Raw genomic sequence first — 26801 nt, 5'->3', positions numbered from 1 at the left:
AAGAATTGACATAATTTTCACAATGAATAGTCCATCAGACTTAATCTATTCAGAAAATGGATCTATCAAAGGGTAACAACAGGTTGACATTGGCAGAGAGCTAATAATCAGCCAGATTCTAAAAGAGAGCAATAGCCATTGCTACCTACCCTGCTACTTGATGGTATTTGTTTCTCTACATCAAAAAGAAAAGATTTTTTAAGCTAGAGGTTTTGTTTCAGTTTTTGTTGTTTTGTTTGTTTTTTTTGGGACAGGGTCTTGCTGTGTTGCTCAGGCTGGAGTGCAGTGGTATAGACATAGCTCACGGCAGCCTTGACCTCCCAGGCCCAAGCCATCCTCCTACCTCAGCCTCCCGAGTAGCTGAGACCACAGGCATATGCCACCATACCCAGTTGACATTTTTTGTAGAGGTGGGGTCTCACTATGTTGCCCAGGCTGGTCTCAAACTCCTGGGTTCAAGCAGTCCTCCCACTTTGGCCTCCCAAAGTGTCAGGATTACAGTTGTGAGCCATTGCATCCAGCAAAAGGCTAGAGTTTTGTTCAGGATAATAGATTGAAATCTTCCTGTATCTGTTGATGAAAAGCTATGAATCAGATTGGCAGCATCACAAAGACATAACTTGATCTTTTCAGATTAAAGTATGGACAGCCAACCCCCAACAATTTGTAGAAGATGAAGATGATGATACATTCTCCTATACTGTTAGAATAGCAGCTCAAGACTTGTTGCTGGTAAGTTTACCTTGATACTTCAGCCACATAATTTCTATCAGTCACTTGAGCATTTCTTCTTTTTTCTAGACAACTAATCCAAGGTGAGCAGTGTTGTTGGGTGGCTCTATCTCAGACTTTATTGGGGAAGCAAGAGAGTTTCTGAAATGAAGTTCGAGACTCAGAAATTCTAAAAGCATTGCTACTGGTTCTAACTTATAACTAAATATTAGATAAAAGAATTGTGCAGACCATAGGGCTGGGGTGCGGGGGAGAATTGTATAGAGGATAAAGTGTTCCATGGAGTAAGGGTAGTTGAATCAATAACATTTCAGTTTATGGCTGGGCGTGGTGACTCACACCTGTAATCCCAGCACTTGGGGAGGCCGAGGCGGGCAGATCACCTGAGGTCCAGAGTTCGAGACTAGCCTGACCAACATGGAGAAACCCCATCTGTACTAAAAATACAAAATTAGGCGTGGTGGCGCATGCCTGTAATCCCAGCTACTCGGGAGACTGACGCAGGAGAATTGCTTGAACCTGGGAGGTGGAGGTTGTGTTGAGCCAAGATTACACCATTGCACTCTAGCTTGGGCGACAAGAGTGAAACTTGGTCTCAAAAAAAAAAAAAAAAAAAAAAACCATTTCAGCTTAATTCACTCTTCAACAAGAATCTGTAGCACAGACAAAAGGTTGGCAAACCTAACAAAACAAAACCGATTGCTGAAAGATGAACATCCAAATACCTGCTCGTGTTTTCTTTGCCTCTTCTGACTAGGGCATAGAGTTGTCTCTAGGCTGAAATACTAAGAAGAAACTGCCACTTGCTTCTTGTTGGGTACGAGATTTGTTCTCTGTTGATGAATCACTTCTCATTATCATTTAGTATTTCTAAGGAGCTGTGAAATTATATTCAGTTCCAATTAGTAGATTAGACTTATTTTTCTATGATCAGGCTCCAAGACAGCAAATATTTGGTCCATTGTCATCCAAAGCTAGATGTATTATTGCTCACTTATACTCTGCTGAATATAGCCAAAGGAGGCAACTGGTTAGCCTTACAATGCCTAGGCACTACAGAAATACAGATACTACTTTAATTTCGTTAGAGACCCTGACCTACTGATATAACATTTTTAATACAATTAGGGGTTTGCACATATGTGTGAAAGAGCTTGAACCAATCACTTCTAACAGTCATGACTGAAGCGGTTTACAATTAAAATGCATTTAATGGGCACAAACAGATTTATTAGCTCTTCTCTCTCTATAGGCTGTGGCCACAGATTTCCAGAATGAAAGTGCAGCAGCCCTGGCTGCTGCAGCCACTCGACATTTACAAGAAGCTGAGCAAACCAAAAACAGTGGCACTGAGCACTGGTAAGAGTGAGCCGCTAATTGGTTAAGATGCTTTTGTTTACCCCTTCTTAAAAAGTCTTGAAAGGATGGATTTATTTTTATCTTAATTTGAAAATCTGGTTTAATTTAATAACAGATTTAATCTCTTATTATTAAAATTTCACTCTGGTTTTCAGCTCTAGGTTAGAATGGAAGGGCTTAAGGTAAATGACTCTTTTGGAAGAGATTGTGCTGGAGTGCCCTTTTCTGAATCTTCTTTCCTCAAATATTTATCTTTTTTGGCAGTATAGTATGTTTTACTAGGCTGTAGTATCCTTTCACAGGTGGAAGATCCATGAGGCATGCATGCTTGCCCTAGGCTCAGTGAAGGCCATCATCACTGACAGTGTGAAAAATGGCAGGATTCATTTTGACATGCATGGGTTCCTGACCAGTGTCATCCTTGCAGACCTCAACCTCTCAGGTATGTTTCAGCACGTGCCAGGATTCTAGAAACTCTTTAAACCTGTTGTGGGGTGGGGGGAGGGATTAGCATTAGGAGATACACCTGATGTAAGTGACGAGTTAATGGGTGCAGCACACCAACATGGCACATGTATACATATGTAACCTGCACGTTGTGTGCATGTACCCTAGAACTCAAAGTATAATAAATAAATACATATAGATAGATAGATAGATAGATAGATAGATAGATAGATAGATATAAAAAGAAACTCTTTAAACCTGTCATTAACTTGGTTATATTGTTCACTTAGACTGGTAGGCCAGACATTGTGTCCTTTGAGTGAAAATTGTTTGCACCCTACAGCTTGAACTCATCTGAACCTCTAAAACAGCCCAGAGGCCGATTCAAGCTTCACCTAGTAACAATCTAATATTGCCTAGTTCATGATTCTTCCATGATGTTTATGTTTCTTCCCAAATTGGCGTTCCCATTCATGGTTGTTTTTGGCATTTGAATGGAATCCAAATCTGGTTGCTGTACCTTGAGAATTATCGAGTTCTGCTCCCATTGTTAAGTCCAGAATGCCCTCAGGCATTCCGTATCAGGCACATTCTTCCTGTTTGTTTCCTGTCATTTTTCTCAAACTTTATTTTTGGCCAATATCCAAATAATTAAAATGTTCCAGTCTCATACCCATGTTAGCCATCTGTCTTAAAAAGAAAAAAAGTAGGCCAGGTGCGATGGCTCATGCCTCTAATCCCAGCACTTTGGGAGGCTAAGGCAAGTGACTCACCTGAGGTCAGGAGTTCAAAACCAGCCTGGCCAACTTGGTGAAACCCCATCTCTACTAAAAATATAAAAATTAGCCAGGTGTGGTAGCAGGAGGCTGTAGTCCCAGCTACTCAAGAGGCTGAGGCAGGAGAATCACTTGAACCCAGGAGGCAGAGGTTGCAGTGAACTGAGATCACACCACTGTACTCCACCCTGGGCGACAGAGCGAGACTTGGTTAAAAAAAAAAAAAAAAGTAGCCCTTTACTATTAGACCGATTTCTTCCGCAATACAGAGCAGTAGCTAAGAATCATTGTTGTCTATGTGGCATTTTCTGCTACTTGCTTCTGCTATGCCATGCCTTTTCACATCCTTGGAGCCAGATCCCCATCCAAAAACACTGCCTTTGCTTTCTCTCTCAGTACTTAAATCATGGAACGTTTGGTATTGTTTGCTCCATTTTCAGTCCATTTACTTCCTCTCCATAGGATAGTTCTGGGAGTAGCTTATGTCATTTGAAAATGTTCTGCTCTGTGATCTTAAGTAGGTAATCTATTATCGGGTGTCTCACTCCGTCACTTCCATTCTCTGGATCACAAATTAAAATGGTCGTACATACAGAGCTCAGATCCATTGGGAATATCCTGTTTCACTCTGTATTTATCATATGCTGCATTGTTGAATGTTTTCTTACTCCTACTAGTAAGGTCTCTGAGAGTAGAAATCATGTCTAATCTTTGTATCCTACAAGTGCCTTGAGTAGACATCCCATAGTTACACACATTGAATGATTTCTGAAGCTCATCAACACATTTCTTGTAGAGTTTACCGTAGCAAAGATTTTTCAAAAACTTTGGAAATTTTAGAATATTTGTTATTTAGTCTGGAAAAAGGCTCAATATGTATCATTTGTTAATCCTGCCTGTAGCTAAAACCTTTTCTACACCAACCATTCTGAAACTTTGGTTATAAATTATCAATAATTTAAAAGACATTTTTATGTGGCTTTAATTTATTAATATTTAACATATTAAAGATTAAAACTGAGATGTTTTTAAAATAAAAGAAATGGAAACATGTATTCCCCTGGCTGTCAGAACCATGATATCACATATCATAACCTCTGGAAAACTCCACTATATACTTGTGAAGGAGTGAAAGTGAGGCCGGGCATGGTGGCTCATGCCTGTAACCCCAGCACTTTGGGAGGCTGAGGTGGGCGGATCATGAGGTCAGGAGTTTGAGACCAGCCTGGCTAACATGGCCTAACCCCATCTCTACTAAAAATACAAAAATTAGCTGGGCGTGGTGGCATGCGTCTGTAATCCCAGCTACTCAGGAGGCTGAGGTAGGGGAATTGCTTGAACCCAGGAGGCGGAGGTTGCAGTGAGCCAAGATCATGCCAGTGCGCTCCAGCCTGGGCAACAGAGCGAGACTCCGTCTCGAAAAAAAAGAAAGAATGAAAGTGAAAAAAATAATGTCTCTGTATTACTGTGAAAATAGTTTTAACTTTAGGGAATTTCCGGACCATCCTTTGGGAACTGCTTCTGTACGTTATATAAAGTTATAAACAGTTTCTCACTTACAGTGGTTGGACTTATGATTTTTCAGCTTTACAGTGATGCCAAAGCAATATGCATTTAGTAGAAACCATACTTCAAGTACCCTTACAACCATTCTGTTTTCACTTTCAGTACAGTATTCAATAAATTATATGAGATATTCAACACTTTATTATAAAATAGGCTTTGTGTTAGATGAGTTTGCCCAACTTTATGCTAATGTAAGTGTTCTGAGCATGTTTAAGGTAGGTTCAGCTAAGCTGTGATGTTCAGTATTAAATTTAAATGCATTTTTAACACAGTATTTTCAACTTACAATGGGTTTATCAGGAAGTAACCCCATTATAAGCAGAGGAGCATCTGTATTGTGTAATTTGACTGGCACAGTTTATTAGGTTCTGTTCAGTGTTTTCTGTCAACAAGATGTTTATTGTGTGAGTAAACAAGTTAAGCCTTGTGACAAGCTGAATAAGAATAGTCTCTCCTCAGCAGCTTATAGTAAACAAGGGTAGTAATCCTTACCTTAGTGGCTAGACTATCAAACGAAATATATAACATGTAAGAACACTAAAGACAGAATTACTGTGGCACAGAGATAGTTAGAATTGCTTCAGCCTAAGAGATGAATTAGGTAATGCAAGGAGGTGATTATGTTGGCTTGCAATATGAACAAGGCAGAGAGCTGGGAGAGTAAGATGTAAGTTGCTAAGGAGGCATGTGTACTTGAGTTTGGAAACCATAAAGGGAAATCATAGGTAATGCTAGAGTCACTGATCTTAGGGAGCCTTGAATAACGTGATGACTAAGGTAATCTTTATTTGGTGGACTATGGAATTCATTGACAGATTTTAAATAGAAGAATGACATGATCAGAGCTATAATTTATGTTTTAAGAGTGATCCAAGGCTGCATGCAGTAGCTCATGCCTGTAATCCCAGCACTTTGGGAGGTCGAGCCGAGTGGATTGCTTGAGTTCAGGAGTTCAAGTCCAGCCTGGCCAACATGGTGAAACCCCGTCTCTACTAAAAATACAAAAATTAGCCAGGCGTGGTGGCACGCACCTGTAATCCCAGCTGCTCGGGAGGCTGAGGCAGGAGAATCGCTCGAACCCGGGAAGCAGAGGTTACAGTGAGCTGAGATTGTGCCACTACACTCCAGCCTGGGCGACAGAGCAAGACTCCATCTCAAAAAAAAAAAGAGTGATCCAAAAGTGGGAATAAACTAGCAATGGAGATGGCAATTTAGAAGATCAAGCGGGCTGGGTACCATGGCTCACACCTGTAATCCCAGCACTTTTGGAGGCCAAGGCAGGCAGATCACCTAAGGTCAGGAGTTCGAGACCAGCCTGACCAACATGGAGAAACCCCATCTCTACTAAAAATACAAAATTAGCTGGGCGTGGTGGCGCATGCCTGTAATCCCAGCTACTGGGGAGGCTGAGGCAGGGGAATCGCTTGAACCAGGGAGGTGGAGGTTGTGGTGAGCCGAGATCGCACTATTGCACTCCAGCCTAGGCAACAAGAATGAAACTCCATATCAAAAGAAAAAAAAAGATTAGCTAGTAGTACAGGTAAGGAATAATGAGAGCTGGGGGTGAGGACTGGGGTGTTAAAGTCTTTTTAGTCTAATAATATTCAAGATCTACTTTGCTCAGAAGAGACAAGGGAAAACTGGGAAATTGATTTTGTACCACAGGTCACACATTTGCTTTCATCATACAAGGTTATGCTTTTTCTCTCAAATAAGTTGTACATATTATGTAGCATCTATTTACTTCTAAAAATTGAGGAATGGAGGGCCAGGCGTGGTGGCTCGTGCCTGTAATCCCAGCACTTTGGGAGGCCGAGGCAGGCAGATCACCTGAGGTCCAGAGTTTGAGACCAGCCTGGCCAACATGGCAAAATGCCATCTCTACTAAAAATACAAAAAATTAGCCGGGCGTGGTGGCAGGCGCCTGTGATCCCAGCTACTTAGGAGGCTGAGGCAGGACAATTGCTTGAACCCAGGGGAACAGAGGTTGCAGTGAGCCGAGATCACGCCATTGCACACCAGCCTGGGTGACAGAGTGAGACTCCATCTCAAAAAAAAAAAAAAAAAAAAAAAATTGAGGAATGGATGTGGGAAAGAGAAAGAACAAGTAAAAGGAATTTTCATTTTCCAGCCCCTAATTGTTCTGTCTTTCTCCCAGTGTCTCCTTTCCTCTTGGGCCGGGCACTTTGGGCTGCCAGTCGGTTCACTGTTGCTATGTCCCCTGAACTGATCCAGCAGTTCCTACAGGCAACAGTTAGTGGTCTTCACGAGACACAGCCCCCATCAGTTCGAATTTCTGCAGTGAGAGCCATCTGGGGGTGAGTATGCTACCCTAGGGTGATAATTATCTTAAGGGAAAGTTGCTCAGGTTAGATATACCAAATCAGTTTTCCAGTGTATTATGTTGCTTGGAAATCCCTGCTAATGATCTCCTTCAGGGTGAATGTTGGAAGGACAGGGAAAGAAACCATGCTAGAGACATGGCTTTTATGAGTCCAGAAGATGTCCTGTTCCTTTCTGCTCCTCTTCCTCTTTAAATTCGTTCCAGTTCTGGAATCATCTAGGCAACTCCCTTTCTCTCAATGGTGAAGAACCTGAGGTTTGGAGAGAAAAATGTTTTGCACAGGGTTGCACAATTAATGAATGATAGAAGCAGGATTAGAGTCCACATCATTTTGTTGGTTGATTATATTAGAAACCAAATCTGGGATAATGTGGCCTAGAAACACCGCTTATTTTTTCCCAGTTTTACCTATCTTTTTTAAGGCTAGTGTTACTAATGGATCAAAAGTCATTTATTTATATTCCTACGCAGACTAGAAGGACCATTGTTGTTTTAAGGACTATCTTAAACATCTCAACTGAATCCTAAAACTACCAACACAAAATTTATTTTCCGTGTGCCTGCCCTGTCTTATCTTTTGAGGCAGTGGAGTATCTTTTGAGATGCCGTGTGTTATATGTCATTAGAAAGCATTCAAGAACTGCCTGTTTTAATTAAGTGGTTAATGTTATGACCATAAACACAGTCCCATCTTTTTCTGCTTCAGTCTAGGTGAAGCAGATCTTTGGCTCTAAAATAATTAAAAGTATCATCTTAAGAGGCAAACTAAGTATAGCTTTTTCAGAAAGCTCTAAGACTATTGTGAATGTCTGAGAAGAGAGAGCCCTAACCTGCTTAAGGCATGAATGTTATTTTAAGGGTTTTTCTGAGTTTGTACCTGTGGTCACTGCCAGTATAGCTTCTGACCTTTGTGAAACTTGATTTCATTGGAGAATTATCCACTTTGTGTTGTGATTTTATGGAAATGTTTGCAGCTGCAAGCTGTGAGAGGAGTTTGGTATGAATGTGAAAGTACTTTGGGTAAAATAAGCCCATTACTTTCCAGAGTGTTTTAGGTAGACAGCAGTACCTATCAGGCATACTTACCAACATTGATTCTCTCTGGGGGAGATTAGAGTACAAAGAGCTTTCATTCTCTGTTATATATATAAAATATTTTGTTTGTTTGTTTATTTCAACAAGTTTGTATTTTATAATCAGAAGAACTGTGAAGAAAACTTTTATTTTTAATGTTCATATCTCTTGGACCACATGGGTAGTGGTTTAATGGTTTTCTTGAGAGATGTAACAGATATATCTGTAGGATGACAAAAGCTGTGGATATGCGGGCCAGAGAAATGGACTCTCATATGTTTACAAAATTTTATATTCATTGTCAAACACTGGATTCCTTGAAGCCTATCTGTGGATCCGGATTAACAACTGTCCTATGAATGGATCATTAGCTATCTTTCTTTCAGTCAAGAGTTTCTCTTTGATCATTTCCTATTTAGTTTACCAGCCAATTGCAAACTGGCTTATGTCCCTGTCACACTATTGGAACTATTTTTCTTTTTTTTTTTTTCTGAGACGGAGTCTTGCTGTCTGTCACCCAGGCTGGAGTGCAGTGGCGCGATCTCGGCTCACCACAACCTCTGCCTCCTGGGTTCAAGCAATTCTCCTGCTTCAGCCTCCCCAGCAGCTGGGATTACAGGCATGTGCCACCACACCCAGCTAATTTTGTATTTTTAGTAGAGACAGGGTTTCTCCATGTTGGTCAGGCTGGTCTCAAACTCCTGACCTCAGGTGATCCACCCGCCCCCACCTCCCAAAGTGCTGGGATTACAGACATGAGCCACCGCGCCCGGCCTGCAGCTGTCTTTTCTAATGTCACTAGTAACCTTTTAATGATCAGCATCCCACCGTTGCTTTTCTTTTTTTCCTTAGCCCCAGTTTTAATTTATTCCTTCATGTCATAGTTTATGTATCATTGCAAACTCCCTTAAATAATCTCTGAAACAAGATACCGATTGACAAATAATTATACTTGTTTCACATTTTTCAACTCAAATTTATGTCAGACTTTCTCCTGAACTACAAACTAATGTATCCATTGCTTACTATCCATACCAGGATGGATGTCTTTAAAGTACCTGAAAATCAACACATTTACTACTAAGCTTACCATTTATCACCTTCAGGCCTGTCCTACCTGTATTTTCTTTTTTATTAAAGGTAGAAATCTTGTAACTTTAGATCTTGAACTTAAAGATCTTGTATTCCCTGTTTTAATGCCCAGATATTTGCCTTTTAGATCTTGGTTCCTTGGCCTCTCATCTCTTCCTTCCCATCTTCCCCTGCTACTACCCTGATTGTACTCTCTACTTCTCTTCCTTGAATTAATGCAGCAGCTTCCTGGTTGTCTGCAGCCTCACACTTCTGCAGTCCATATTATTTGAGCTGTCAAGTTGATCTTTCTAAAATAGAAAACTGATTTTATTGCTCCTGCTGTTAAAATCACTCATGGCAGCCGGGCACGCTCATGCCTGTAATCCTAGCACTTTGGGAGGCCGAGGTGGGTGGATCACAAGGTCAGGAGATCGAAACCATCCTGGCCAACATGGTGAAACCCCATCTCTACTAAAAATACAAAAAAAAAAAATTAGCTGGGTGCACGCCTGTAGTCCCAGCTACTCAGGAGGCTGAGGCAGGAGAATCACTTGAACCCGGGAGGTGGAGGTTGCAGTGAGCCGAGATCATGGCACTGCACTCCAGCCTGGCAACAGAGCAAGACTCCATCTCAAAAAAAAAAAAAAAAAAAAAATTCACGGCTCCCAGTTGTTCTCTTCAAACTTGAGATAGAGGTACTTCAGAAGAAAGTCATATTATGTCAGGCAGTATAGGAAGCCACAGTATATATATATAATATTTTCATGGGACATCAATTTTCCCTGGAGACTTTAGGGTAAAGAGAAGATTAGGTGTTAGGAGTAACACAAGTTAAAGAAACACCGACTTCCACAATAAAGTCCAACCTCTTTTAGCATGGCATTTAAGATCCAATATGATGTAGATAGATGATGCAAACTCTGTGATCTACCATACTGTACAGTTTCAAGTTCATTAGAGGGGCAAAGTAACTATAAACCCTTAGAATAGAAGTGGGAAGACTTAAAATATAATAATAATAAAATTTTTTAAAAAAAGAATAGAAGTGGGAAATGGAGAGAGGGAGAGGACAGATAAATGCTGGTCGAGGGATGGATCCAAAAGCTAGTCTAAGGAGTTGAGAGCTGACCAAAGCCAGGTTCCACATCAGCTCTTTAGGAGAAGTTTGGTCAGAGCAGGGTAGTATTGGAATCAAACATTATGAACCAAAAATCAAAAAGTCTGTGGACGGATCTGAGATTAAAGCCCACAGTTTCACTGGTCATTGTGGATCTTTGAAAGCCGACACAAATAATACGGTTATAAGACATTTTTAAAATAAAGCATTTAAGTTAAAAACCATTTATTGGCCGGGCGCAGTGGCTCACGCCTGTAATCTCAGCACTTTGGGAGGCCAAGGCAGGCAGATCACCTGAGGTCAGGAGTACAAGACCACCCTAGCCAACATGGTGAAACCCCATCTCTACTAAAAATACAAAAATTAGCTGGGCGTGATGGCGGGTGCCTGTATTCCCAGTATTCCCAGTATTCCTAGCTACTCAGGAGGCTGAGGCAAGAGAATCGCTTTAACCTCAGAGGCGAAGGTTGCAGGGAGCCGAGATCGTGCCACTGCACTCCAGCCTGGGGAACAGAGTGAGACTCCGTCTCAAAACAAAGAAAAAAGAAAGAAAGAAAAACAACTTATTGAATACTGCTAAATGCCTTGTTTCTGTACTAGGTTCTTTTAACATAGAGAAACAATGTTTTTATTGTTTTAACTTATTGCCATTCTAAAGATAAACAAAAGTAAAGACTCAGACAATTTTTGTTGTTGTTGTGTTTTTGTGTTTTTGTTTGAGACACTCTCGCTCTGTCACCCAGGCTGGAGTGCAGTGGCATGATCTCGGCTCACTGCACCCTCCGCCTCCCAGGTTCAAATGATTCTCATGGCTCAGCCTCTTGAGTATCTGAGATTACAGGTGCGCAACACCATGCCTAGCTAATTTTTGCATTTTTAGTAGAGACAGTGTTTTGTCATGTTGGCCAGGCTGGTCTGGAACTCCTGACCTCAGGTGATCCACCTGCCTTGGCCCCCCAAAGTGCTGGGATCACAGGTGTGAGCCACCGTGCCTGGTCCTAGACAATGTATTTTTAACAATTGTATCATATTGGACATGGTAAGCAACATTCAGTAAATATTTGTTGACTGAAAAGAGGCTAATACAGTAAAACTATAGAGGGAACTTTAAATCCTACAGCTAATAGGCTGATTTTGAAAGTGTACATAAAATGTTTATATAAATTAAGCTTGTTTCAGGATGCAAAAAAAAAAAAACCTCAAGAAAAAAAGCAGAAGTTTTTAAAGAAAATAGCAAAAGTCAAAGAAATAAATTACAGAACATAGAAATGGTGGTGTTGATGTTTATATAATACATCCAGAAAGAAATAGAAACTTAAACCTAACTTTAGAATTAGCTTTATAAAGCTACACATACAAATGCTATAATATGTGAGATTGATTGGGAAAACCAGGAATTGAATTTTTTTAAATAATTCTTGCTTATCTATCTCTCTCTAGTTATTGTGACCAACTGAAAGTCTCAGAGAGTACCCACGTGCTCCAGCCCTTCCTCCCCAGCATCCTTGATGGCTTAATTCACCTAGCAGCCCAGTTCAGCTCAGAGGTCCTCAACCTGGTGATGGAGACCCTGTGCATCGTTTGTACAGTAGACCCCGAATTCACAGCAAGCATGGAAAGCAAAATCTGCCCCTTCACCATCGCCATTTTCCTAAAGTACAGTAATGGTATGCTGCCAGGGAGGATGTGTTATGAGGGGCACCAAAGAAAAGGTGGTGGCTGGTGAATTTAAATGAAAGATTCCCTAGGTCTAGTCTTAGCTATGAAGCTATGGCTTTAACATCGTAAGCAAAGAATCTGGCTTTCAATTAGCAAAAAATAGAATTGTGCTGTAAATGTAGCAGCATTAAAAAATAGAGTACCTATTTCTGTAACACTTACTCTCTATTAAGGACTTAGGGATAAAGATAATAAATAAAGGGCTAATAAGCAAGAGACATAATTCAGAACTTTGATGATAGAATAGGAAATTGGGCAAATGAAAAGCCTCCTAAAAGAAAAGGGCTAGGACTATAATTTAGAAAAGGAGATACTAAAGAAAGATACATGTAAAAGTTTATAAACAAAGGTATTCACTAGATATTTTTTACAGTAGTAAAAATTTGGAAATTATAAAAAGACATTAGTTAATTATATCCATAAAATGAAATACTGTGCAGCCATTAAAAATCAAGCTTAAAAGGAATATCTAAAACCATGGGAAAGAGCTTACATTATAATAAATGAAAAGATACTTTTCCCCAAAAATCCATAGAATATGATCCCAAGTTTTGATTTTTCTTTTAGAAAAGCATGTATGTATAGATAGGTATGTTTAAAAAAAAATACATCAAAATGTTGAGTGTTTAGGTGGTGGAATTACAGGTGTTTTCATTATTTTCTGCATTTTAAGTCTTTTTTTCCTGTAGTGAATGTATTTATTAATACCTTATTACTAGTAAAATATTAAGGATTTTTTTTTTTAGAGAGCTCCAATATTGAAGCTCAGAAAGATGTACAGGATAAGGATTATTTATATAATGTGATATACTGAACATGTTATTTGATAGCTTTTTCACTGAAAAATGTGTACTGAGGAGCTTTCCACATTGTGTTCTTGGATGTATCTCATTCTTTTCAGCCATTACTAATATTCCATAAAATGGGTATATCATAATTTACCCATTCTGTTAATGGACATCTAGGGTATTCCCAATTTTTTTCTATTACAAACAATGCTGCAGTGATATTTTAAGGTATAGTTTAATGCACATTGCCTATATTTTTCCATACTAAATAGAGGAGGATGTTTTGTTCTATAGATAAAGAAGATTGAGCTAAAGTTCCCTTTCTTCATAAGGCTCTGCTTTTTAGGAGTTTTGCCTTTTGCTCCAGAAGTAGCTTTGAGAGTTCTTCATGTCTACCATGGCTACCCCATAGGAGATATGTATGATTTCTCTCATGCATCAAAGTCAGTGTTTTGGCAATTTTTGCAACTTTCATGTCTTCTTAAAGTATCAGTTGGGCTTTTTTATTTTTATTTTTTTAAGCATTTGGTTTTATAACGTAGGTTTCACAAGAATAAAGACTTTAAAGATTTTTCTCTAGAAAAAGCCATACTTTGTTTTAGGAGTAGCTGTTAATGACTAGTCCCTACTTTAATGAAGCCATATAAAGTGCACCTCTTGGAGATTTAGGATCTCTCCTGTTCTTTCAGGTTATTCATGTGGCCCCACTAGGTCCCAGGTATGTGATAAGTAATCAATGCAGAAGTTGTTAACTTAGGTTAGGGCCAAACAACAGGCATCATTAAGTGAGAAGCAGATGCAGACCATCAGGCAGGGGGATTCCGTGTTGCCTTATCCACTTCAGATCCCGTCGTCGCCTCACTGGCTCAGGACATCTTCAAGGAGCTGTCCCAGATTGAAGCCTGTCAGGGCCCAATGCAAATGAGGCTGATTCCCACTCTGGTCAGCATAATGCAGGCCCCAGCAGACAAGATTCCTGCAGGGCTTTGTGCGGTAAGTGGCTGTGTGTGTGTGTGTGTGAGATCTACGAGTGCCACCCACAGATGCATCTAGCTGACAAGAACCTAATAGCGTTAGAGATTCATGGGGTGATTTTGCTGAGCTCTTTTGCCCGCAAGGACAGTGGATGATTCTCTGAAGCTTTAAGAAAATGGCTTGGCTTGGTGCGGTGGCTCATGCCTGTAATTGCAGCACTTTGGGAGGCCGAGGTGGGTGGGACACAAGGTCAGGAGTTCGAGACCAGCCTGGCCAATATGGTGAAACCCTGTCTCTACTAAAAATACAAAAATTAGCCGGGCGTGGTGGCAGGCACCTGCAGTACCAGCCACTCAGGAAGTTGAGGCAAGAGAATCACTTGAACCCAGGAGGCAGAGGTTGCAGTGAGCGGAGATCGCGCCACTGCACTCCAGCCTAGGTGACAGAGCGAGACTCTGCCTCAAAAAGAAAGAAAGAAAGAAAATGCCTCTTCTTGTTCCAGCGGTACCCTCAGTGAATTGAACAGAGTGCTACCATTACACAGTGCCACTAAGTATGTCACCTGGTTATCCAATCCACTACCATGTACTACTGCCCACCCCTATGGCTAATCAATTAGTAAGCTATTATGAGGAGGCTGAGAGCACTACCCATTTAATTATTCCTTTTATTTTGGAAACTTGCCTTTTATTAATAAGCTTTCTCTGGGTTGCTATGTAATACCCATCCAGGAAGGATCTTGGTTGTTGGGCACCCCCTGACCCCAGAGGCAATTCTGACTTTTCTTTTTCTTCTCTCTTTCAGACAGCCATTGATATCCTGACAACAGTAGTACGAAATACAAAGCCTCCCCTTTCCCAGCTTCTCATCTGCCAAGCTTTCCCTGCTGTGGCACAGTGTACCCTTCACACAGATGACAATGCCACCATGCAGGTATCTGAGACCTGGAGAGTAGAAGAGGGAAGATAGCTCCCCAGCCATGGGCTTATACTATGCTGAGAAATCTGACATGGTTTTATGCTTTTGAAATACAGAATTCTCAACTCCGTATTTACTTAGCAGATTCAGGAAGAGTTCAGGCTGCAAAAGCCAAGCATTTCTGGTGCTTTGGAGCATGTTACAGTTTTTAAAAATATGGATACCAAGCACCCCGCCCATCTGTATTGGGTATTGCTACTGTGAAAGAGATTACAGACATCTAGACTTGGGGCCATAAGAAAGTCTTTCTGCATATTTCTTCTAGTAATAAAGTCAGCAGAGTAATGGGCCTCTAGAGAGGGGAAGCAGTGCCTGTTTCTTGGGTGAATTGGTTACCTTTTCAGGTGTGTGCTACTGTGATTGATTAGAAAGGTTATAGGAACTTGCCAGTGAATATTGATCAGCTTGGAAATCCCTAGGCAAATAGTGGTTTGTGTAAGATCTATATAAAGACCTATAGTATCCCCAGTTATTGCAACATTGTAAGCATATTTTTTTAGTACCAGAGGTAGACCTTTATGATTAAAATTCATTTTGCTTGGCTATTGTCCCTGTGATTAAAAATATATATATACACATTTGTGAGATAGCTGATTAGGTAAAGGGGGAATTATGTAATGCATGTCTATGTCTGTAACAGTAAATTCCTGACTCCGGTGGTATGAGCCCACCACAAACATTATAGATTCACAGCTTTTATGAGGCATAGGCCTCTGGGAACATTTGTTTATACAGACTGAGGGCCTTCTGGCATCTGTCCCTTGATTACTAATCTTGCTTGCCACCCCTGTCTCCCCAGAATGGCGGAGAGTGCTTGCGGGCCTACGTGTCAGTGACCCTGGAACAAGTAGCCCAGTGGCATGATGAGCAGGGCCACAATGGACTGTGGTATGTGATGCAAGTGGTGAGCCAGCTCCTGGACCCCCGCACCTCAGAGTTCACTGCGGCCTTTGTGGGCCGCCTTGTTTCCACCCTCATCTCCAAGGCAGGGCGGGAACTCGGGGAGAATCTAGACCAGATTCTTCGTGCCATCCTCAGTAAGATGCAGCAGGCAGAGACGCTCAGTGTCATGCAGGTAAGAGAACAGTGGGGAGTGGGCTTCCTACTCCCTGGCTGATAGAAATGAAAATTAGTATTTTGATCCTGAGTTATTTTACCCTCTTACTAGCCTTGTAGGACAGTTAAGTAAAATGGGACCTGTCTGATCTGTTTGGCCTAAGAAACATGGACAAGGAAGTCTCCCATGTTTTCTTGTCCTGTGGATAATACCCTCAGTGTAGACTCTATTTCTTATCTGACTGGCCAGTTCCCTTTCATGTCCTATGTCTCTGAAATTGATTTCCCTGAAGCAAATGTCCTTATTTTCTCCTAGTCCCTGATCATGGTGTTCGCTCATCTGGTGCACACTCAGCTAGAACCTCTCTTGGAGTTCCTGTGTAGCCTCCCAGGACCTACTGGCAAACCTGCTCTAGAGTTTGTGATGGCTGAGTGGACAAGCCGACAGCACCTGTTCTATGGACAGTATGAAGGCAAAGTCAGGTAGAACCCCATCTTTCTTTTCTGGGCATTCTGCCACCACTCATATTTCTTTTTTTTTTTTTTTTTTTTTTTGAGACAGAGTCTCACTCTGTCACCCAGGCTGGAGTGCAGTGGCACAATCTTGGCTCACTGCAACCTCCACCTCCTAGGTTCGAGCAATTCTCCTGCCTCAGCCTTCCGAATATTACACACATGCACCACCATACCCAGCGAATTCTTTTTTTTTTTTTTTTTTTTTGTATTTTTAGTAGAGAGAGGATTTCACCATGTTGGCCAGGCTGGTCTTGAACTCCTGACCTCAAGTGATCCACCCACCTGGGCCTCCCAAAGTGCTGGGATTACAGGTGAGCCACTGCTCCTGACCCATATTTCTTTTTTTCCTGATTTGCTCCATTGATTTTTGTTTGACATTTCAAATGGCTCTCTGTATTCCCTTTTACCCTGTCTGTCTTTATTGCTAACGCACATATGTGAATAGCTGCCATCGTGAAATCCCCAAAAGACAGTCAACAGAGGTAGATTATATATTTCTGATCTCTGTTTACAAGAGATCCCTTCTGTACCACAGACTTCACACAGCTAAGTGCTGCTAGTGGCTTATTTTCCTTTATAAGCCCAAGCCTTGGCCAGGCACAGTGGCTCACACCTATAATCCCAGCACTTTGGGAGGCTGAGGCAAGCAGATCACTGAAGGTCAGGAGTTCAAGACCAGCCTGGCCAACATGGTGAAACCCTGTCTCTACTATAAATACAAAAAATAGCTGGATGTGGTTGTGGGTGCCTGTAATCCCAGCTATTCGGGAGGCCAAAGCAGGAGAATCACTTGAACCAAGGAGGCAGATCACGCCATTGCACTCCAGCTTGGGCGACGAGCGAAACTGTCTCAAAAAAATAAAAATAAAAAACCCAATCTTCTAACCCTGGCTTCCTAACTTTTTATCCTGGACTTTTATACCATTGATTCTTATCACCTTGTTGCACCTTATAATATGGTGCAATCTTAGCTTTGTTCAAGAAGAACAGGTCACCTGTAATCGAGCACTTTGAAAGACTGAGGTGGGCGAATTGCTTGAGACCCACCCGGGCAACATGGTGAAACCTGTCTCTACCAGAAAAACACAAAAATTAGCCAGGCGTGGTGGCACGTGCCTATAGTCCCAGCTACTTGGGAGGCTGAGGTGGGAGGATCACCTGAACCCAGGGAGGTCAAGGCTGCAGTGAACCGTGATCACACCACTGCACTCAGCCTGGGTGACAGAATGAGACCCTATCTCAAAAACAACAACAACAACAACAACAAAAGAACAGATCTCATTAGACCATCTCATGAACTCTAAAATCTCATTTTCAGCTGAACTCTCTTAGCTCTCCTAATTAGTTGTTAATGGAATTTTCACTATCAAATAGAGGGTCTTAGGACATAATTGCTTATCTCCTTGGAATGAACTCTAGATGGGCGGCTGATCGACCTTTTTTTGGATCTTCCTTGCCAGCTCTGTGGCACTCTGTAAGCTGCTCCAGCATGGCATCAATGCAGATGACAAACGGCTACAGGATATCCGTGTGAAGGGAGAGGAGATCTACAGCATGGATGAGGGCATCCGCACCCGCTCTAAGTCAGCCAAAAGTGGGTGCTGCTGCGATTCCTCCAATCCTCTCCCTATAAGAAGGGGCTAAGGATACCTGGGTGAAGGGAAGGAATGCACTGTGGTGTATATTTTTAAAACAATTGTTGGTGATGGGTTTGATAAAGAAGAAGCAGAAAATTTAGGTAAAAGGGATCAGAACATATGGTTTCTTCCTGTTGTGGAAAATGGACAAAAATAGGCCGGGCGTGGTGGCTCACGCCTGTAATCCCAGCACTTGATGGGAGGCCAGAGCGGATGGATCACTTGAAGTCAGGAGTTTGAGACCAGCCTGACCAACGTGGTGAAATCCCGTCTCTACTAAAAATACAAAAAATAGCCAGGCGTGGTGGCAGGCACCTGTAATCCCAGCTACTTGGGAGGCTGAGGCAGGAGAATCACTTGAACCTGGGAGGCAGAGGTTGCGGTGAGCCAAGATCGTGCCACTGCATTCCAGCCTGGACAACAAAACAAGACTCCGTCTCAAAAAAAAAAAAAAAACAATGCAGGTGCGGTGGCTCACACCTGTAATCCCAGCACTTTGGGAGGCCGAGGCGGGTGGATCGCCTGAGGCTGGGAGTTCGAGACCAGCCTGACCAACATGGAGAAACCCCGTCTGTACTAAAAATACAAAGTTAGCCAGGCATGGTGGCGCATGCCTGTAATCCCAGCTACTCGGGAGGCTGAGGCAGGAGAATCGCTTGAACCCGGGAGGCGGAGGTTGCAGTGAGCCAAGATCACGCCATTGCACTCCAGCCTGGGCAACAAGAGCGAAACTCTGTCTGAAGGAAAAAAAAAGACAAAAATAGTCTCAAGTACCAAGCATCCCAGCTTCCAGCTTCATTCAGAAGCTTGGGCACAGATAGTCAGCATGTCTTTGTTACTGAGTTGCCTTTGGCCTGTAACTCCAATGATTTGCAGGTAGGGAGTATAGAGCTGCTATCTTTAATGTAGATTTATAATTACCTCCACTGTCTCTCAAATTGTAAGTCATTGGGACTGGAATACTGGCTCTATACAGTTCCCTGGTTTCAGAGTTTTATTACTAACAAGACTCTATCTCCTTTAATCCCTGAACTCTCATCTCTCCCAGCTTCTGAACTGTTGTTACAATACCAAACAGAATAAAGTTATTTAACTTTAAATCACTTTGGAGACTGGATCTAGTCAGGGACAGTGAAAGTTTGAGGGGTGGTGAACTCTGGTGAGTGGCACTGAGGAGAGGACGGGGATACTTCCAGAAGTAAGTTCAGTGACACTCTGACTTGAAGCCTTTTTCTTCCTTCCCAGACCCAGAACGCTGGACAAACATTCCTTTGCTGGTCAAGATCCTAAAGCTGATCATCAACGAGCTCTCCAACGTCATGGAGGCTAATGCCGCTCGCCAGGCCACTCCTGCAGAGTGGAGTCAAGGTGCACCAGGCCCTTACTCCCAGGAGACTTTTAGCCTGGCAGATCAAGTTACAAATTGTCAAATTATCAACTTGGTTTGTTGAGTCACTAATTGAAAAAAAAAAGTTGATGGAATGGCTGCTCTGTGGCTGGCACCATGCTAGGCACTAGGCATGTAGAGCTGCTTCTCCAGTCTGCCATATGAAATCTTACAGAGGCTGGGGTGGGAGGCAGCCAGGAGGCAAGCTAACATAGCCCTTCTTTGGTTTGATTCTTCTTAAGAGCCCCTCAACCCTTATATCTGCTGGTTCTTTCATTGAGACTAACCAGGAGGGTTTGGCCATTTCAGGTTCTCTTTCACTGGGGACTACAAGCCACATTGCAGAAGCCTTTGGGGCCCTTCTATTCTGGCCTATTTGGATTTGGGGAGGGAAAATGCATGAATGTGCTCTAGCTCTAGCTGCTTTTCATCTCCAAGTAGATGACTCCAATGATATGTGGGAGGACCAGGAGGAGGAAGAGGAGGAGGAGGAGGATGGTTTAGCTGGCCAACTTTTATCTGACATTCTTGCTACAAGTAAATATGGTAAGCTGTTTGATAAGAGGACAGCCATGGTAAATACCTTTTCTTTACACACTGATCCCAAGAATGGGGTACCCAAGAAAGGGGAGAGGTGGGCCCACAGGGACATTTCTTGGGCTTTTGCACCTTCCGCCTCAGTCATGTGGTAGTATATCACCACTCAGGGCCTGATCATGGGCCTTTGTCCTGACCCGCCCTGTGTTGGCTATGTCTAACAGAGGAGGATTACTACGAGGATGATGAGGAAGATGACCCTGATGCCCTGAAGGATCCTCTCTATCAGATTGATCTGCAGGTGAGGGTGTCCGGAGATGTCTTGCAAATGACAATGTCCCAGGCCATGGAAACAGGAATATGGGCTCAAATCCATTTATAGCCAGGCATGGTAGCTCATGCCTGTAATCCCAACACTTTGGGAGGTCAAGGCGGGAGGATTGCTTAAGCCCAGGAGTTCAAGACCAGTCTGAGCAATGCAGGAACACCCTGTCTCTACAAATAATTTAAAAATTATCTGGGCATAGTGGCACACCCCTGTGGTCCCAGCTACTCAGGAGGCTGAGGTGGCAGGATCGCTTGAGGCCAAGAGGTCAAGGCTGCAGTGAGCTGTGATCATACCACTGCACTTGAGCCTGGGCGACAAAGCAAGACCCTGTGTTCAAAAAAAAAAAAAATCCATTTATAATTTAACATGGGAGCCTCATGGGAAAGAGTTCCTGTCTTGTTGAGTGGTCCAGGGTTTTGGATGGGCTGGAACTTTGCACTTGATGTGTTGTAATTCATCTTCCAGAGGCTATGTTGTGAAGGTCCTTGGGGTGATACAGCCTTGGGAAAATGTTGTTTCCCTGTGGATTACCTAAACTAGATCCAAGAACATGAAAGACCATCCCTCAGGGAGCTGGCATTTGTCTAAAAACCAGCATTCCCTGTGCCATTTGATTGTGGTTCTTGCTCCACTGCAAATGGGTGACTTGCAACGTCTCACTAATGCCACTCTTACTCTTTCCTCCAGGCATATCTCACAGATTTCCTCTGCCAGTTTGCTCAGCAGCCCTGCTACATAATGTTTTCAGGCCACCTTAATGACAACGAGAGGCGAGTTCTACAGACCATTGGCATCTAAAAAGGGGAGGCTTTCTACATTTGCGCCTTCTGGCCCAGCCGCAAACCATTTTGCAGCCCTCACTGGCCTTGAGATGCACTTTCTTCTCAACCTAAAGAGGCATCTTGACCCTTGGCCCTTGGCCTCGGCAGTGACACTGATGACAATTCAGACCAGGCTCACCAGTGCCGTCACTTAGGAATGCTGGAACAAAGGACATTTCTCAAAGTTCCCCTGAAGACATCCCATCTCTAGAACCTTTTTTCTCCCCAACTCTACCCCCACCTCTGTTCCTACAGCCCTCTGCTGGCGAGTCCAGAAACATTATTGCCCAGAAGGATTATGTGTTTATGGATTATTTTGCCCCGCCTCAGGAGCACAGGAAGTCACTACCATTTATATTCTAAAACAGACCTATCTATGTTCATAGGACTTCTGATGTGTTCAGATAGGAATCTTCGTGAGCGATCATTATGCTTTGTGCCCTGGACCACTGCTGCTCTGGGTTCTCAGGAGGAACAGGCAGGAGCAGCTTCATTCTAAGCCTTTCCAGTGACCTCAGCCTTGCTTCTCTTCTACAACACTAAGGCTTCTCTGTCAGAGGAGGTCGTCTTGTTTTTGCCTCATTGCATGACATAACCCTTCCCCTCAAGCTGTTCCTATATATACATGCACACACAAAATAAGCCAGACAGATGGCAATTTGATCTTCCTTTTTTAGAAGAAAAAAAAAAATGGGGAAAAGGGATTTTTTTTAAATCCACCTGACCCAACTATATTTAATATGCCTCTCCCACACATTACCACAGAGTCTGATATTCAAAGGTTATCCCCTTTCCCTCAGGAAGCCTCTAAAGTGGTTAAGTTGTAGCCCTCAAATTTGCAACATGTATTTTTCTAGGACAGTAAAGTAATCTTTACAAATGAATTTAGTTGCGTGGTATAAGGTATCTCAGCACCTGTTTGCCTTCTATTCCCTTTAGAAGGTAAGTAAAAGTAATGGGGGAAAGGATTAGGTGGAGCCTGTCTAAACATTCTAGTGTGTCTTGGCAAAGATAGCCTGAAATGATTCTTAAAGAACTGGCATTGTTTAATCAAATATTTTTAAAGGAGATTCCTTAATTGGGAAGTTTAGTCTGTTTGGGGTTCAAAGAGTAAATGAGGATTAGAAAATCATGGAGAGGCTGGGTGCGGTGGCTAACGCCTGTAATCCCAGTGCTTTGGGAGGCTGAGATAGGCAGATCACTTGAGGTCAGGAGTTTGAGGCTAGCCTGGCCAACACAGTGAAACCCGCATTTCTACTAAAAATACAAAAATTAGCTGGGCATGGTGGTGCATGCCTGTAATCCCAGTTAACTTGAGATGCTGAGGCAGGAGAATCGCTTGAACTTGGGAAGCAGAGGTTGCAGTGAACCGATATCATACCATTGCATTCCAGGGCAAGACTCAATCACACGCACACACAGACACACACACAAAAATCACGGAGAGAAAGATGAAACCTGTGTTCCCCTTTTTTTGGTAGTGCCCACATCTGGTGCCCCATTTTTAATAGCCACAGAATATTTCTTTAGATTGATATTCTTACAAAGAAGAAATAGAATATAGGCTGGGCGCGGTGCGTCACACCTGTAATCCCAGCACTTTCGGAGGCCGAAGCCGGCGGATCACCAGAGGTCAGGAGTTCGAGACCAGCCTGACCAACATGATGAAATCCTGTCTCTACTAAAAATACAAAAATTAGCCAGGCGTGGTGGCATGCACTTGTAATCCCAGCTACTCGGGAGGCTGAGACAGGAGAATCGCTTGAACCTGGGAGGCAGAGGTTGCAGTAAGCCAAGATCGCACCATTGCACTACAGCCTGGGCAACAAGAGGAGCGAAACTGTCTCAAAAAAAAAAAGAGAAAGAATATAAAGTGAATATGAATCTCCACTCAAGGGGATGTCCCCAAGGATATTGTAGCTAGTAATGTCTTCATGCCACTAGGTGTCCCCAGTGTTCAACCTCCATGACTGAGATTGGAAGAAGTAGAGTTAAAAGTTTTTACTACCTTTGAGAAGCCTGTGGGCATGTTCACAGTCGTCCCCTGCCAGCCAGGTTCTGAGGCTAACTGCTTGTGCCCCTGCTGCTTCTCCACATGGCATTGTGGGAGTTGCTGGTACTGGGAAAATGATGGCAGATCTGACCAAGTGGTGCTCAGAAAACTACCCTCAGCCTTGCAGACTCCATAGTTTATCTCAAGGCAGTGCCAGTCGGATTTGGTGCTAAAGGCGTAAGGCCAAGTCGGCCTCTGATTTTGGCACAAAAGAATGATCTCATGCCAGTAGCATTGAACTGCTGAGCTTGGGAAGGCTTAAGGCTCCCACACATAGACTGAGAATGATGGGGGTCCCTCTGGGTCTGCCAATTAGACAAACATTCTATATCTAGTGCCAAAAGTGGTCCTAAATCCTTTGGCAAGGGTCCTTTCTGCTCTCATGCTGATTTGGGGGAGGACTGGGCATCCTGCCTCAGGAGAACTTGAGTCCTGAGGAAAGGGCCCTAGTATCACTTAAGGGCTACCCCTGGCTAACAGATACTCGGCTGTGGGTGAGAGCAGAAGGTCTTGGACCCCTCGGTGTGCAGGTACTTAATTGTGTTTCCAGTGCATTTTCATATACATTATCCCATTTAACCTTTATAACAGGTTCACAGAGTGGATATTCCCATTCTGTTGAGAAAAAGAGTGGAGAGACTGTGTCCAGTGTCAGCAGGAAGAAAAGATCTGTTGGAGGCCAGTACGTGTTGACAGAAACTCTAGACCATATTTTGTCTCCTGTCTTTGGCCAAAGAGAACTAGCTTCAGTATGAAAAGGGCAGGGCTGAGTGGTTACAAGGAACTAAAAAGTTCAAGGTAAGACAAATGAGGTAAAAATAAAAAAGAGCACTTAGCTGCTCTGAGACATTTTAGTCTCCTGACTCTGGTAAACAGCAGCTGGGGCACCAAGGGGTTCCCAGGAGTTTGTCGAGCTTTTATTGGAGTGAACCAAAAGGAAAATGGAAGGAACACTATAAGACTGAAAAGAAGTTAAAACCCTAGGAAGGAAGCTGATAACACAAGTTACAGTCGTACAAGTGACATTGATTTGGGAGAATGAACCTACAACAAATGACCCAAAAGCACCTAAATAAGAGTAATGAGAGTTTAACAGACATTCATTATGGACTTAAGAGAAAATGATGCTAAACTGGCCTTAGAGTCTTCTTTAATTTTGTTAACTAGGTAAAATAATCTGGACATTTTAGTCAAAGCATTAGAGAGAGAGAGAAGTTGGTAACTGACCACTCACTAACAGACTATAAATTCACCCACTGTGGGTTGACCTGGTAAGTTCCCCCAGGGCTGTGTCCTTGGCCGCTCCTTTGATATTAGTGACAGATGACTTTTTTTATGCCTTACCCATTCCACAAAAGAATTTGAAGCCATTTACAAAAGAGATACTACTAGTAAATTAGGAATGCTGATCAAATTTTTAGATAATAAGAAACCTTTAGGAAGGATGACAATTTAGAATCCAAATTTAGGATCCAAACAAATACCATTACAACCTATAAAAATGAGCAGAATCTAAATGTAACATTTCAATAAATGTAGATTGATAATAACATCTGTGGAAAGAGTTGAGGACTATAGAGTACTGTGCTCTCACTAACAGTATTGCGTGCTGCTAAGAGTTTAATGGCTGGGTGTGGTGGCTCACACCTGTAATCCCAGCACTTTGGGAGGCCTAGGTGGGTAAATCACCTGAGATCAGGAGTTCAAGACCAGCCTGGCCAAAGTGGTGAAACCCCGCCTTTACTAAAAATACAAATGCTGGGCATGGTGGCACGTGCCTGTAATCCCAGCTACTTGGGAGGCTGAGACGGGAAAATCACTTGAACCTGGGAGACAGAGGTTGCAGTGAGTCGAGATCACACCATTGCACTCCAGCCTGGGCAACAGAGCAAGACTCTGTCTCAAAAAATAAAGTTTATTATGCCAGGAGGGCCAGGTGTGGTGCCACACCCATGTAATCCCAGCACTTTAGGAGGCTGAGGAGGGCAGATCACATAAGCCCAAGAGTTTGAGACCAGTCTGGGCAACGTGGCAAGACCTTGTCTCAAAATTTAAAATAAAAAAATTTTATTATGCCAGGAACTGTTAATGTGTCCAGAAAACTCCAGTGTGGTTCTAGGATGAGATAATAAAAACAGGTTGTCTAGGGTAGTGTGGAAGGTCCTTTCAGTCTTCCTGTGCCTATCAGTGATCCTCATTGCTATGTTCCCTTCTGGTGCTCAACCGGAGGCTCCCTGACAGATGAGTCCTCTGCCAGAGGAAAGCTAAGATGTAGAGGACAAATCGTGTCAAGGAAAAGAAGCTTGAAGGAGTTAAGAATGCTTAGCTTAGAGAAGATGAGAGGAAACAGGACATGGCTTTGGGAAGTTCAAGGATGGTCCAGTGAAATACATACTATACTTTTGCACCCCAGCTAAGCTGACCCATGATCAATAAGTAGGAAATAAAAGGCCAATTTCTGGCTACTCTTCCCCCCAACCCCATTTCAGTGAACGTTGAACCTCTATTAGATATGCAAGGCCGGTGCTAAATGCTGGGGGGCTTTGGCCCTTTCCCTCAAGGAGCTAGTCTAGTAGGGGATCAGAAATACAGATGGGCCTGAACATAATGATGGTTTGACTTCCAGTTTTTCAACTTTAGGATTGTGCAAAAGCTATACACATTCAGTAGAAACAGTACTTCAAGTATCCATACAATCAGTACAGTATTCAATAAGTTACATGAGACATTCAACACTTTATTATAAAATAGGCTTTGTGTTAGATGAGTTTGCCCAACTATAAGCTAATGTAAGTGATCTGAGTAGGTTTAAGGTAGGCTAGGTGTATTAAATGCATTTTTCACTTAACAGTATTTTCAACTTTTGTTGGGTTTATTGGTATATAGCCCCATTATAAGCTGAAAAGTATCTGTAGTATAATAAATGTGGGGAGTGCTGTGAGAGAAAAAGTGTACTGGGTTTAGTTCCCACCGCCCAAAAAAGGAACTGGCTAATGGTAACCTGGGGGAAGAAGTCAGGTAAGTTGCATGGAGAAGGCAACCCTTGAACACTTGCAAGGAGCTAAGAATACCTGCTTCTGGAGTATTTAAACGCCAGTGGGTATGCTAAATACTTTTACCTCACTTAGACCACCTACTAACCTTACAAAGTAGTCCACTTTGCCCACCCAGTTTTACAGATTGATGAAACTAAAGCAGACAGATATTGTTAACCTATCAAAGGTCACACTGCAAGTGTGTGATTATAGTCCAAGCAGCTTGTACTTGTTGCCTATTTGTTTTGCCTTTCCTGTGCATTTGCCAGGCAGAGAGTGGAGTAAGACATTGCCAGGCAGATGAGAGTGGAGTAAGACATATGCAGACATTCATAAAAGGTAAGAAAAGGCCGTCATGAAACAATTTCACTTTTAGACCTTATAAGCACATTAAAAGTACTGATATTTATGCATAAGTTCATGGGAGTCCTGGCCAGAAATAAAGCTGGAAGGACAGGTGGGGGGCAGCTTGTGAAGGATTC

At 42.6% G+C, this 26801-nt stretch overlaps 1 protein-coding gene across 2 annotated transcripts in view; it reads left to right on the top strand.

Moving 5' to 3' along the window:
• Positions 1-22115, top strand: part of IPO9 (importin 9) — a 49743-nt gene extending 27628 nt beyond the window's left edge. For both annotated transcript variants that reach the window (XM_055234929.2, XM_063613258.1), the window contains exons 11-24: positions 634-732; positions 1985-2091; positions 2394-2533; positions 7039-7198; positions 11930-12156; positions 13841-13989; positions 14776-14904; positions 15749-16024; positions 16322-16488; positions 17982-18115; positions 19404-19526; positions 19987-20091; positions 20307-20383; positions 21098-22115. In XM_055234929.2, the coding sequence (XP_055090904.1) occupies positions 634-732; positions 1985-2091; positions 2394-2533; positions 7039-7198; positions 11930-12156; positions 13841-13989; positions 14776-14904; positions 15749-16024; positions 16322-16488; positions 17982-18115; positions 19404-19526; positions 19987-20091; positions 20307-20383; positions 21098-21208 (2004 nt within the window). In that variant the 3' untranslated portion in view covers positions 21209-22115. The remainder of the gene's footprint in view (positions 1-633; positions 733-1984; positions 2092-2393; positions 2534-7038; positions 7199-11929; positions 12157-13840; positions 13990-14775; positions 14905-15748; positions 16025-16321; positions 16489-17981; positions 18116-19403; positions 19527-19986; positions 20092-20306; positions 20384-21097) is intronic.
• The last annotated feature ends 4686 nt before the right edge of the window (positions 22116-26801 follow it).

The sequence above is a fragment of the Symphalangus syndactylus genome, chromosome 19, assembly GCF_028878055.3.
Source record: "Symphalangus syndactylus isolate Jambi chromosome 19, NHGRI_mSymSyn1-v2.1_pri, whole genome shotgun sequence".
In the NCBI taxonomy this organism is placed as follows: domain Eukaryota; kingdom Metazoa; phylum Chordata; class Mammalia; order Primates; family Hylobatidae; genus Symphalangus; species Symphalangus syndactylus.
This window is presented reverse-complemented; position numbering and strand designations above follow the sequence as displayed.